Source organism: Melospiza georgiana, chromosome 2 (assembly GCF_028018845.1).
Source record: "Melospiza georgiana isolate bMelGeo1 chromosome 2, bMelGeo1.pri, whole genome shotgun sequence".
NCBI classification, from domain to species: domain Eukaryota; kingdom Metazoa; phylum Chordata; class Aves; order Passeriformes; family Passerellidae; genus Melospiza; species Melospiza georgiana.
Genome location: NC_080431.1, coordinates 34,886,504 through 34,900,021, shown reverse-complemented (window position 1 = coordinate 34,900,021; position 13,518 = coordinate 34,886,504). Strand labels below are relative to the sequence as shown.

General features: G+C 39.0%; 1 protein-coding gene across 10 annotated transcripts in view; it reads left to right on the top strand.

The window, feature by feature from the left end:
* Window positions 1-4,150: 4,150 nt before the first annotated feature.
* The window catches only part of GPC5 (glypican 5), a 595,034-nt gene continuing 585,666 nt past the window's right edge, over window positions 4,151-13,518 (top strand). For 9 of the 10 annotated variants that reach the window (XM_058045237.1, XM_058045232.1, XM_058045239.1 and 6 more), the window contains exons 1-2: window positions 4,151-4,338; window positions 12,271-12,432. In XM_058045237.1, the coding sequence (XP_057901220.1) occupies window positions 4,173-4,338; window positions 12,271-12,432 (328 nt within the window). In that variant the 5' untranslated portion in view covers window positions 4,151-4,172. Of the gene's footprint in view, window positions 4,339-9,895; window positions 10,013-12,270; window positions 12,433-13,518 lie in introns of all 10 variants that reach the window. The other variant, XM_058045240.1, reaches the window with a different exon arrangement.

The following is a 13,518-nucleotide window of genomic DNA, read 5'->3' as shown; positions in this document are numbered from 1 at the left end:
GCTGGGACAGGAGGGATGCTGGCACCGCAATGCGCGGGGGAAGCCTCAGCTGAAGTTAATGGAAGAACAGCATCTGCTCCGTGCTTGGGGGCGGGAGGAGCAATGCTGGTGGTCTGTCATTGTTGAAGATGTCCCTGCTAGTCACAGGGGAATTGGACTAGAGGGCTTTTAAAGGTCCCTTCCAAACTTTACTGTGTTTGTAATATACTCCTCTGTGGTCTGCATCTGTTTCCCCAGTGTTCTTTCTCTCATGTGTCCCTCAGCTGACAGCTCTTTGTCATTGCAAGCATGAAACAATAATACAGTTTTCTCATTAAGAGTTCAAAATGATTTTCAGTTAAAATTAATATTTTTCCCTTCTTTTTAAAAAAAATCAAAATATCCCAACCCCAACCAACATTTTTGAGAATTTATCTCAAAATCGCGGTACAATTTTGCAAGACTGGTATAAACTCTTTCAGCTCTACTTTTAATGAATCATTAGATTAATCAAACTTAAGAGTTGTGTGTGAAGTTTTACAGACCTCATTAAGTTTATGGTATCATTGGTAAGTGTGGCATTGTTATGAATACAAATGCTGTGTAGCTTTTAGTTCTAGTTCACCAGCTTTAGTATCCCAACCTAAAATAAGGTTACTGTTTGGGGTGGGGTTTTTTGTTTTTGTTTTTCTTTTTGGCTATGTTTTTTTTCTTTTCCTTACTATCTATAGAATCATTATAATAGCTCTGTTTAATTGAAGAAAAAAGTTGATTTGTTGTGTGTTTTTTGTTTTGTTGTTGTTTCTCCCCATGCTGTTGCTGTAACTTCAAGAAGTTCTGTTTCAGTCCTAGGATCCCCCCTCTGTTCAAAGCTATATAAAAATCAAAAGGATGGTATCCAGAGAGCATATATTAGATCAGAAATAGAATTTGGCACTGGGAGATGATGTGAACATAGCAGTGAACACAGACACTAGTCTTTCTCCTTAATCAATAAAGATTGATTTCCTTCCTTTACTATGGTATGTATAGAAATAATAGTCAAAACACTTATTCTTCTAAATCACTCTTCAAATCTTTTTACTATGAGGCAGCTTAAGATGTTTGAACTACTTTCAGATACATAAGAATAAATAGCATGAAAGTATATATCATTTCAGAAAATGGAGACAGGTGCTGTAGTCCTTGGGAAGTAGAAACTCCCATTTGCATCCTGAGAGGGGACCACTTAAAAGGATATGCAATTGAAGCCAAGCAGCTTGTGTTTGACACGATAAGGAATATGAGAAAAGCAAACATGGTCTAAGCAACAAGTTGGAAAGGGTCATTTTTGTAGTAGCTCTCAGAAGAGATGAAAACAGGAAAGGTGGCACAGCCATATAAAGTGTTTTCAGTTGTTACAAGATGACAGTCCAAAGGAGAATGTCATTTATGTAGATGAGCAGGAAACTTAGCTGGGTTCCAAAAATAATAGCTTCATTTTAGCTTCCTGTGATTTAGAGGGATAAATTGAAGATTCTTCTCTGGTCTTGTGCCAGTGTTTCAGGTAATAGAGTGGTATTGTTTCTGATTAAGGAAATGAGACAAAAGGAGAATTTGTAGAAGGGGTATTCTTAAGTCATCTTGTGCTAACAGCTAGATATCCATGAGGAGCTATCAGGTGCATATGTTCAGGCTTTGGCCAAGAAGATACAAGTCTACACAATGCTAATGTTTTCTCTTAAACTTCATATATATGTATGTATATATTCTCATGCTAAAATGAGAGGAGTTTCTTTTTTCTGCAAACCTGCTCCATCACAGGCACCTCACAGGGTCACATCCTCCTTCAGGCATCCACCTTCTCCACGGGCTGCAGGTGGATCTCTTCTCCATCGTGGATTCACTCACAGGTCACAGACCGTTCAACTCAAGTTCAGACTGAAGTTCCAGCCTGTCCAGTGCAGCAGGACAGGAACAGCAGCCACCACACTCTGGCCACCTGCCATCCCTTGGAGCCACATCTGAATGGCTGTTAATCAAAGCATTCCCAGGCACAATACACTAAGGTCATAAAGCAAAATACAGTAAGCAAAGGCAAAATGTGCCCACTAAAAAGCAGTAGATTCAAAGTACAGTCACAAATGTAAGCCCCATGGCAAGAGACAGGAGCCTACTCATTACTAGCTAAACAGCACTAGCAAATAAAATTCAGTCTAGTATATCCCAGAATAATTAATTCATGAAACTTGTTAGCTAAAATACACATTTTAAGACTAAAATCAGGGAAGCTTTGAAACATAAAACTTGAAATTAAATTCAATATTTTAACGGAGCAAAAATTAATTATTTCCTTCACACTTCCTATGCTAAAGCTATTAACAAAAAATAAAAATCGAAAAACCAACTCTCCAAATCCCTCAACAAACAAAAACCCACCTCACCTTTTGGACAAAACTAGAATCTTTCTCGTATGGTAAAATCTAGTTAAAACATGTACATTCAATTTCTTACCAAAAACTTTCCTTTTCCCTTAAACTGTAGAGTTGGAGGATATAGGTTTCTCTGAATTGCTATGAGTGGAGGACATGAGAAAGGACTGGTTCCATTTGAAGCAAAGGGGTTCTAGAGATTTCCCAATATCATCTATTGCTGTAGGCAAACTTCCATGTGGTTGTGGGGTAAAGGATAAATCTGTAAGTAGGAATACTTATATGTTTTTCTTAACTTGCAAGAATTTTTCCCTGAATACTAGTACTTTATTTTCATAAGTTTACTGTGTGTGCTGCACATCTTGTATTAGATGTTGAGGATGGCATTTCAACATTTCCAGAATTGGCTCTACCATCTTCAAATTGCTGAATAAGATCCTATGTTCTCTGGCTCTCATGTTGTTTTCCCTAGTGGTATTTTTCAATATCTTAAAAAAGACTATTTAACTGAATGACAAGGGGTTCACTGCCTAATACCAGCTTCCATACAAGACGTTGCAATTTATTTTTTATTTAGTTACTTTAATCTAAACCAAATATTTTTATTTGCACTAGGACTCATTGTTTTCTTCCCTCCCTCTCCTCTTTTTTCATGGGGGCCGAAGGTGGCTTTTGCTGTAGTGTGCTTTATCAAGAAGATTGTAACCTGTCGTCTGTGTACACTCTTTATACATCAATGTATAAGAAAAGCACAACAAATTCTGTTAAAGGACATTTCATATAATCTACGTTGGAGCTTGCTGACAGAAGGAAGTTGCCAAGCCCAGGAGTATGGATGATTGAGAAATACTAGTCCTGTCCCCTTCTTATGAGCTGTCATTCAGTAGACTGGGTAATGACATTGTTTTATTGCTTTGCTCAGTAGTGGTTGATCTCTTGTGCAAATTTTAATAACTTATGTTTCGGTTGGTTAACTGTATTTAAATGAAAGTGTGGAATAATCCACACTTAGAACTGGCTTTGCAGTCTTGTGTTGAAATTGCTGACACGGATTAAAGATTTCTTTTAAATTGAAAGCCTTATATTTTACAGTGCTGAATGACCACTTGCAGCTTTGAAGCACACTAAGAAAAATTCCTGGCTGTCAGGGGTAAGGTGTGACATTTAAAATTTGTGCGCGGAGAAAATTCTTGATTTTGGCATTAAGGAAGCTGTTCTTAAAGATAACCTGATGCCTCCCAGATGCTTCCTTGGCTGCTCTAACAGCTTGTAGACAGGACAAGAGTTTGTGAATTGGTCCCGTGTCACGTTTGCCTCAGGAAACTGAAACTTCTGAAGACTGCCGAATGCTTGGAAACTTTTGTCAGAAAAAAAAAAGTTTGGCATTTCAAGCCAAACTGAACGGCGTACCTTACTGACAGCGTTAAGCTTGTTGCTAGGAGTTCCCCAAAGCGCTGTAATTTTTTTTTTTCGTGTTTTTGGGTGGAAATTGCTCCCCTACCATGCCAGCGCTTCCTTTGCCTTTCGTTTTCCCCTCCGCAGCCCGCACTCGCCGCGCCCCGGGTGTCCGTGGTAGGGCGGGGGTGTCTCCTCTCGTCCCCAGCCCCGACACGGGCCCCGGGCAGCGCCCTCCCGCTGCCGCCCTGGGCGTGGGCCCTGCTCGGGCGGGGGCCGGGCCGGGCCGGGGGAGGGTCCCGGCGGGGCGGGGGCGGCGCCTCCCCCGCGGCGGCTCTCGGGGCGCCCCGGCCGCGTCCCTGCGGCAGCTGGCGGCGGTCGCGGGCCATGGGGGCCAGGAGCCTCTGCCTTGGCGTCCTGACCGTCGCCGTCCTGCTCCTGGCCGCCGCCTCGCAGGGTGCGGAGCCGCCGCCGAGCTGCGAGGCGGTCCGGAAAGTTTTCCAGCTGCGGCGGCTCGGCCCGCTCGGCGGCGTCCCGGAGTTCCCGCGGGCAGGTAAGGCAGAGCTGGATGGGGCAGGAGGCACCGGGAACGACGCGGCCGCCGCGTTTGAATTCGGTGCCGCCGGCGGCGATGGGTGGGTGATGCTCGTGGCCGGGCTGGGCGCCGCGGGCACATCGGGTCCCCCGGTTCACAGCGACATCGCGGCTGGCCCCTTAAAGAGAGAAAACGCTCTTCCCGGGCTGTGGGCAGTGGGGCACCCCGACACCTGCCTAAAACCCCCCTGTGCCCACCCACTTCCCCTCCGTACCGCGCAGAGCGGAGCCAGCCGCCTTCTGCCGGGGTCATCCTGCTTGCAGGCGGCCGTGGGCAGGCACCGTACGGCGGAGCGAGCCCTGGGCGCTGGGGACAGCCTGCGAGCCGCGCTGGGGCTGCTGGAGCCGCTCTGCTGTGCAGTGACAGTGACTGACACCGCTGCCGCCGCTCGGGCTGCGCGTTTTCCGTACGGATATCTGCCCGTCACTGGAACGGAATGGAATAAAATTCCCGGGAAAGTAGAGTCTTCATGGCAATTTGAGTATATCTAGCGTTTGTATCAGCAGTTAATTTTTTTTTAAAAGTAGATGCTGAATGACGTTGCAAAGCACATATATAGTAAGGTGTATGGTTTTAGGTTTGAGGTTTTGGTTCCAAGTTTGTGAGAAGCTCAGTTGAACTCAGAGGATTAAAATGCAAGTATTTTAGTGATCAGCGGTATAGGATGTAAAACCAACTTTTTTTTTACACATCTTTAAAGTATGTTCATGTTTGGCTGACAGGTTAACTAGTAAATGTGAGCCAGTGCTTTTTAGACAGAGAATGCAACAAAAGCTGAGTTAACGTCCCCCTCACTTTAAAATATCAATAACTAACCTCATTGGGTTTTTTAAGATAATTTGTGTGGTTTTTACTAACTCTGCAAGTTGAGATAAGGCATACTAAGTTTATTTTAAAGAAATCCCTCCAAAATAGAGCTTTTAATAACTCTAGCTTTAAATGTGACAGATAATGCTTGACACAGTCAATATTGCATTGTGTAGTTTATAAATTGGAGTACTATATTTATTAACAGTACATTTATCAACATGCATGGTTGTCTTCTTGCATTGTCCTAACCTAAAGATTTTGTAATTGTCTTTGATAAAAAGAAAATAAACACTTCAGTTGGAAAGCCTGATGAGACAGGTACTGTTTGAATGAAGATGTCTGGAAAGTGAAATCTGAGTTACAGTCCTGTCGGCGATTTAATTTTTCTGTGCTGATTATTTGTGTGAATAATCTCAGTATGAATGATATGGTGTCACTTTATCTATGTTCTTCTCATTCCATAGCCTAGTGTAAATTTTATGCTTTCTCTGTTATTGCTTATTTTGATTACTATGCTTTGTTTGTGTACTAGGGATAGGGAGGAAATAATGTTGACTCAAGAGAAAAGAACTATAGTGCTTTATATAGGTTTCTTCTGGTCTTCTTCTCTGATTTCCTCCTTTCCCCTATCATATTTTTTATACTACTGCTCACTTTCTTCTTTTGATTTTGACTTTTGTGCATTTCCCGCTCGTAGTAAAAACCATGTTTGAATTGTACGAATCTAAAAGAATTCTTTTCTCTGCTGCTGCCCTTTCAAACAGTGAGCAGCAGGAGGTGTGGTACAGCTGTATGGTCAGCAGCCTTTCACTCTTTGAAGGAATTACATAGCTGTGGGCTGCCAGAGTTCTTGTTCTAAGAACTCTGTTCAGATGTCATGAAACAAATAATTGCGAACAGTAAAATCTGTCCAGAAGTGCAATAACAAGAAAATGGGGATTAAATGAGTATTTTAGAAGGTTTAGGTGTGATTAAAGGGATTAGTAGGCTCAGAGCGTAATGTTAAGAGAAATGTCAGTTTTTGCTCCTGATCTTCTATATTAAGCCTTCTTTTGAAGCAAGATGTAAAAATTTTAAAACCTTTTCTGATGACACCAAGAAATGTGTTTGTGTGTAAGATGCATGCACGCCCCCATACAACACACACATTTCTTGTAGGTGTCCCCTTACGAAAATAGGTGTCCAAGCTGCCTTTGCAAGGTTTCATTTTGGTGCTGAAATGTGGGCATCTAGCAGCATTTTAATTATCTTAGGGTTTCCATAATGTTCCCAGTGGTGCTGACAGATGCAGTAACTCTGGGAAACTTACATCTTTCTGGTAGTGGAAACTTACATCGTTCTGGAAGTGCAGTGTGCAGTGGGTGGGATACCTTTGGCATCTCAGGTGCTCCTTGTGGGCAGCCACCATGGACAGCCAGTGCAGCTTGTGGCATCCTGGAGCTACTCCATTATCAAATGTTGGTGTTGTCTTCAGAATAAGCTGCATAAATGCCTCTAATGCATTGCCTCTCTGTCTTTATTTTAGTGGTGCCATAGACATAACTTAAGAACACTTTCATTTAAATCTCTTAAGCTGAGTCTTTGGGGTAGGGCATGATCACCAGCTGAAGAACAGCAGCAATGCTGGTTGACATATGGTTTTGTATGCAATAGAAGTCAATAAAATTACAGGGTTTATATTTGCCTTGTTTTCATTGCATGTATAAAAAAAGGCTGTACCATTCCCATTCTTTTCTCTTCTCAGTAGGAATAAAACCAGCAGCCTTATATCAGTAAATAATGTAAATTCTAGTTCTGGAGACTGTCATGTGTTTGTATTTTGAATACATGTTAACTCAAAAACCTATACATTATTTTATATAATTAGTTTTTTAGCTGTTGTATAGAGGTTGTGTATCCTTAAGGGAGAAAAAAAAATACCTCTGTCATCCTATGCAGAAATGACATGTATATGTACATAAAAGTGATCTTGAAGGATATGGAAACCACAAATTTGAGTTCATGTTATCATCCACATAGGACAGGATATAGTGTTGAAAATGGCAACTAATAATCAAGATATATATATTTTTTTACCACTCTCAAGATACTTATTGCTACCCCTGGCAATCAAGACATTTTACTAACTGTTCTTGGTCTTTTGTACATGTGTTTTGGGAACTATAATACAAACTTATGCTCAGCCCCATCACATGCTATATTGGAACATTAATTGCCTTCATGCTAATTTCAAGTGTTAGTTGCAAAAATACTTTGTTTTTTTCCTGTCTGGTTCTGTGCTACAAGAACATTTTTGATGGGACTGTACAGAATAACCTCAGTAATTAAAAATCCTGAAAGACGCTTTTTTGCTGTATGAAGAATTAAATCAATATAAAAAAGTACTCAAAGGTTAGGGCTGGAGTTTTTTATTTTGTTTTTGTGATATGTATGGATATTGGATTACAATATGTCATATTGTAATCCAATATGACTTGGATTATTAAAAAAAAAGAAATTGTCTGCAAAATACTTTTTAGCATATTTTTATTTCCTATGTTCAAGATATTGTATATCCTTTCTGGTATTGTAACTCAAGATTTCTTGAAGATTTCCACTCTTTTACCCTAAATGCTAGTAAATCTAGAGCTTTTACCTAATTTCAGTAGCTGTTTTTTTCCCAGACAGATTAAATGGGAGCTCTGAGCTCTTCTTGTTATCTTGGTTGCAAACAATATTTATTTTTTGATTTCTTTCTCTCAGAATACCTAGAACAGAGAAGTTGTGTATCCCCAATCCCTGGAAGTGGTCAAGGCCAGGCATGATAGGGCTTTGAAAAACCTGGTCTAATGAAATATGTTCCTGCCTATGGTGGAGGGTTGAAACTAGATATTCTGTAAGGGCCTTCCAACCCAGACCATTCTATGATCCGCTTTTAGTAGCAGCAGAATAGGATGGCTGATGAACATTCCACTCTTGCCTTCCTCACAGAGAGCCTCCTGTAGGTATGTCAGGGAAAAAAAAATTCAGGCTTCTGTTTGCACCAAAAAGCTGAATTTTGTGGCTTATTGAAAAATATTACATTTATTGTCACTGTAGAATCAAACAATTCCTAATGAAGTGGTGGGGGGAAAGTGCTGGAGATATTTTTTTCTCAGCAGTTTGGTTTTGGTTGGTTTCTGTTTGTTTGCTTTTTTGGTTTTGAGTTGGTTTATTTTTTTCAAGGATCAATCTAGGCTTCTTTTCAGCAAACACTGGGAGATCATGTGTGCAATTATGAGAACAAGAAACATAAAAGAGAGTGAAGACTGTGATTATTTAAAATTTTACTGTAAAGGCTTTTTGGTAGAGAACCATTATGAATATGAAGTTGAATAAATGAGAAAAACCATGCTGGAAAGATGAGATAGTATCAGAAAAAGTTGTTCTGTGGTACTATTGTTAATTCAAGTTAAAATATTCTTGCTAATTCCCCTTAAAGTAACAATAGAAGTCAGTTTAAAATCCAGCAGGTTACTTTAATGCAATTCCAAGATCATATTTGAATTTTAATTTGGGTTTCTAATATAATTTACATTCCAGTAATTTGGATTTTGGTTCTACCTCAAGTCAAATTAAATTTTTTTGCTTTTGTTGTATGGAGGCAGGGACACTTCTAATTACTGTATTTGTTTAACAGGCGTTCAGAGCTCTGGAATATGATTTAGTCAGAGACAGAAAGTGAATTGCTCTGTCAAATCAGTTACCGATGTTCATTATATCACATCTGTTTTTGTTAGGACTGTTGCCAACAGCATAATCTTGTGTGTGTGTGTGAACATTTCACCTCTGGATCCACAAAATGATCACTGTGAAAAGAAATTTGACAATATTTTGAGATTAAAATCAGCAAAAAAGTGAGCTCAGCACCGTAGCAGTTCTCCTATCTCAGTCTCCTGTCTTTCAGCTTCTCCAGGAAGTCATCAGTGCTCAGTGGTCTTGATCTGGCTGGGTTGGCCTGAGAGGTGGCGCAGCTCAAGAAGTGCCTCCTGACTCTCACACCGAGCGGAGCAGACCAGGGTTATGTCTACACTGTTTAGGGGTGGTGTCCTGGGGAAGGAATGGACTTTTGTAGTGCCAAGTCACTGTGGCATTCAGGCAGTCTCAAAATAGGGGGGCTTTTGGACAGGGTGACGTGTTTTGTTCTGTGAACTGTAGCGTGGGCCTATAAAGGGATGGTTTCACCTTGCTGCAGTGCTTCTTAGTAGGCAGGAAGATGAGCTTGGAGTGTATAAGGAAGGAGCCAAACTTGTGCTGCAGTGTTGTCTGGAGTGCCTTTTGAAAGCAGTATGTAGAATTCACCATCTCTTGAAGTGCAGGTGAGAGAAATACTGACTCCTGCTGAAGAGAGCCACAGAAAAAAGTGAGATGATGGGTCAACAGTATCGACAGTCAGGGCCAGGTGCTTGAGGCTGATCCCCATCTCTTTTACTGAGCCAAGCTGAAGTACTTTACAACAATCGTAGTGATAGCAAGTAATGCTAAATCTGGAGTGGTGCTTGTAACAAAAATAAGTTAATAAATATTAAAGGATAAGCATGAGAAGGACTTAGGTCTGATACAGGCTCCAAATCCATTTTGAAATAAACCACTGATTTGACAATTGCATCCAAGCCATATGGCATTTCAGTGCTGGCTTTTGAAAGACTGTTTGTCATGACAATTCTAATGTTTTGGGATTTTTCAGACCCTGGATGTGATCTCTTGGAAGTCGAAATAGACAGGCAGAAATTTACCACAGATCTGGCATTTGCTCTTCCTGGCAGTTAATGGCCTCGTCCTGTCAGCATTTGTTTATCGGGAGGTACTGAAAATACAGATTTGTACAGCTGAGACCATGATTAAAAGTTTGAAATCAGTTCCAGACAGATAAACCTGCAGCTTAGAACAGTTATGTTTTTCTTCCCAAACTGTCTTTCCTAGACTCAGATTATTTTCAGTTCTAAAAGCTTTCTTAAACCATAACTGTTTACTTCAATATATTTTTATTACTGGCTAAGGTATTTCACTTCCAGTTGTCTTGTGATCCTGTTTCAAAGTGGATCACAATGTAGAGTCATCAGAATTTGGTACTGAAAAGAGCCAATATGCCCTTTTGAAGTAGAAAGTGTTTTCTCCCTTTATTTCAAAATTGATTATTGATAAAACAGTTCTTGTGGAAGATGGAAAGTTTTTTAGATGTGAAAACTCAGAAAATAATTGTTTGGGTTTTTTAATACTGCTTGTACTGAAATGGAAGGACCTATTTCATGGTCTGGCTTATGTGTCTTCTGAAACATTATCTCTGAGCTGTTCCTTGTTCCGTAGCTCTCTTAAAAAACAACTGGTAAACCGCTCTGTGGTTTTGAGTAACAATTCAATTTTTAGTCAGTTGGGTTCTTTGTATATTGTAGTTGGTTACTTTTTCATGGCCAGTGAAAGCAACTGTGTTTAATGAGCTGGAACAAAAGTAGATCAATAAAATGTACTTCATATGTACATGATTAACAGTCTTAAAACTGTAAAACAGAATTCAGTTAGGATTGGGAATGAGATCCATGTTCAAAAGATGCTGCTTAAAAAATACTTTTGATAAAATCAAGGAAATAAAATAATACTGACCTTTCATCTGAAGTCATATACAAATATACATTATTATTTTAGGATTTGGCTGAAAGTGTGTCTTCTTGAAGCTATACTCAAGTCCATACAGCCTAGATAAATTAACTTCTGTAGCAGTGATAACCTATATCTTCTGCTTTACAAGTATATCTAGGTATCTATACTTCTGCTTTACAAGTGTCAAAGGTTTGAAAGCTAAGCAGTGCCTAACAATTGTTTAAAATACTAAGAAGAGTTTGGGTAATAAACCTAATTTTAAGTTATTTCATTTTAATATTAGACAAATATTATTAATGTCTGTGCCTGTGTACATAGGGAACTGCATGTGAGCGGTTACCCTGTATATTATTTGTTAATAATGAAAATGGAGATGTTTAAAGGTCATGCAGATGAAAATGTTTCTCACTATGTTTCCACAAAATCTTGTCATATCTGTCACTGCAATAACAATGTATTTGAGAACAAAATTTGGATTGAACTGTTAAGTTTTTTATTAATATAATTTAAATTCTCATATTTGTTCTTTCATGATATATTTGTTCTTTGTATTAGAAAGCATTGCTTAGATACAGTATTAGAAAAAGATTTTGAATACTACATGATAACAAGGAAGGTGAATAATGCTTTTTATGCTTGATTATGCTCCAGTTGTAAAGTTATAAAAGTATTGAGTTTTCCCTCTGGGATTTCAGTGTGCCCAAAATTTAAAAAAAAAAATACTCCTTTGTAGAAGTGTCTCCCAGCCTATTAGGGAAGTAGGGAGTTGGTGTCAGGGGTTCATGAGAATGTTTGGCATTAGAGAAAGACAGTTAGGGAGATTAGACTGGAAGTTAGGACTGCTCCATATAAAAGTTAATATAAGCATGTTCATTATGCATCTGTCAGGAATCGGCTCTCCACTGGAGTGTTTGTAACGTTTGGAAGTAATTAGCTTTTTCTAGTCCAAGATTTACAGAAGGACAGGAGTGGCAGCCATGAGCTGCTCCAGCATTTCAGTATTCTAGAGGATCACAGAATCACAGAATAGTTTGTGTTGGAAGGGACCTCTAAAGGTCATCTAGTCTGCAATGAGCGGAGACATCTTCAAGTAGATCAGGTTGCCCAGAGCCCCATCTAAGCAGTTCTTGAGTGTTTCCAGGAGTGGGACATCTGCCACCTGTCTCGTGATGTACAATGCATATTCAACATATTTGACCAGCATTAGTTAGCAATATTCACAGCTGGAACAAGATTACATTTCAGGGAAATTATATTATGTGGCTTTAATTAGCTGTAATGAATGTACTCTTCCCACAGAATTTTAATCAGTATCCCCTTCTGTATAACAAGACCAAATGGTTTAAAGCTTTGAATATTTCTTCTGTGTGTCAATACCTATGTGAAAAAATAAAAAATCTCTTTGGTATTTGTGTTTTGCATACTTTTGTTTTATATTAATCAGTGGAACTGCCTTTTCCTTAGGTGTTGATCTCCAGGTTTGTACTTCTGAAAATTCAACATGCTGTACAAAAAAGATGGAAGAAAGGTATCAGATTGCAGCAAAGCAAGATATACAGCAAGTGCTTCAAACATCAAGTGCTGCATTAAAATTTTTAATATCTCGTAATGCAGCTGCTTTTCAAGGTAAAACTTTCTACTTTTTGTTTCCAGACTTGTTCATACTTTTATTGATTTTCATCTTTGATTATTTATGATGTAATAAAAGTTATCTGTTAATTTTTAGCTTCTCCCTATGCTTTTATGCTTTCAAATAAGTAGTAATAAAACATGCATGTGATTAGAAACTGCTTTGCTTTTGGAATTTGTGGATTTAAAAAAATTATATTTGATAAAAAGTAAGAAAACATTCTTGTAAGATGCTTTGAATTTAATTGTAAACCTGTAACTTCACATTATTTTTAACTTCCTTAACTTGGGGCATACTAAAATGGCCAAGTTTATTAATGCCTGGAGTGCTACTAAAGAGATTATATTTTTTTTTTATACCACTGTTTCCACCCACTATATTCTTTGTCTTTTTCTAGTAGACATTCTTGGGTAGTCTGATTTTGAGATTCTTAGATTCTTTTTTCAGATCTAGTTTTTCAGACTCTTGAGTTTCTAAATATGATTGAGAAAAATAATTGCATGTTGAACCATAGTTGTTTTAATAAATGACAGGAGGTTACCTGATAAGTAATAGTTATTTGGACTGGTGGTGGGGTTTCCTTTTTGCTTCGTATCCTGTTAGTTTCTTTTTGATTTAATTAGCCAGAAGTTAATGCAGAGATTGGTTAAGGAGCAGAGAAGATGTGAAAATAGAGATATGAGGTTGTATGTGATGGAAGGAGATACAGAGTTTACATGTGTTGAGGACAAGGCCCTAAAGTCTTGCCATTCATCTGTTAGTATGTACTTACTAACCTTTATGGCCGCTTCATTGGAAAGGATAACATGGTAACTTCATACAGGCTTGGAAAGTTGTCCTTTTGGAAATTCTTTTGTTTTTAACCTCTGATGCTGAAATAAATAGCAGAATGGGGTCCGAAAATGCAAAGTTGACTTTTTTTTTTTTTTTTTTTTTTTTAATTTAGGCTGTCTAATGCTAAAAGCAAGCTGGAGTTGCGAGTTGCTCTCCACCTTTTGGGACTTTTGCCATTTAGCTGCCTAACACAGCTGTCAAAAGGTGTAACAATCAGGGAATCATTGATATAATGTACAGAGAAATCT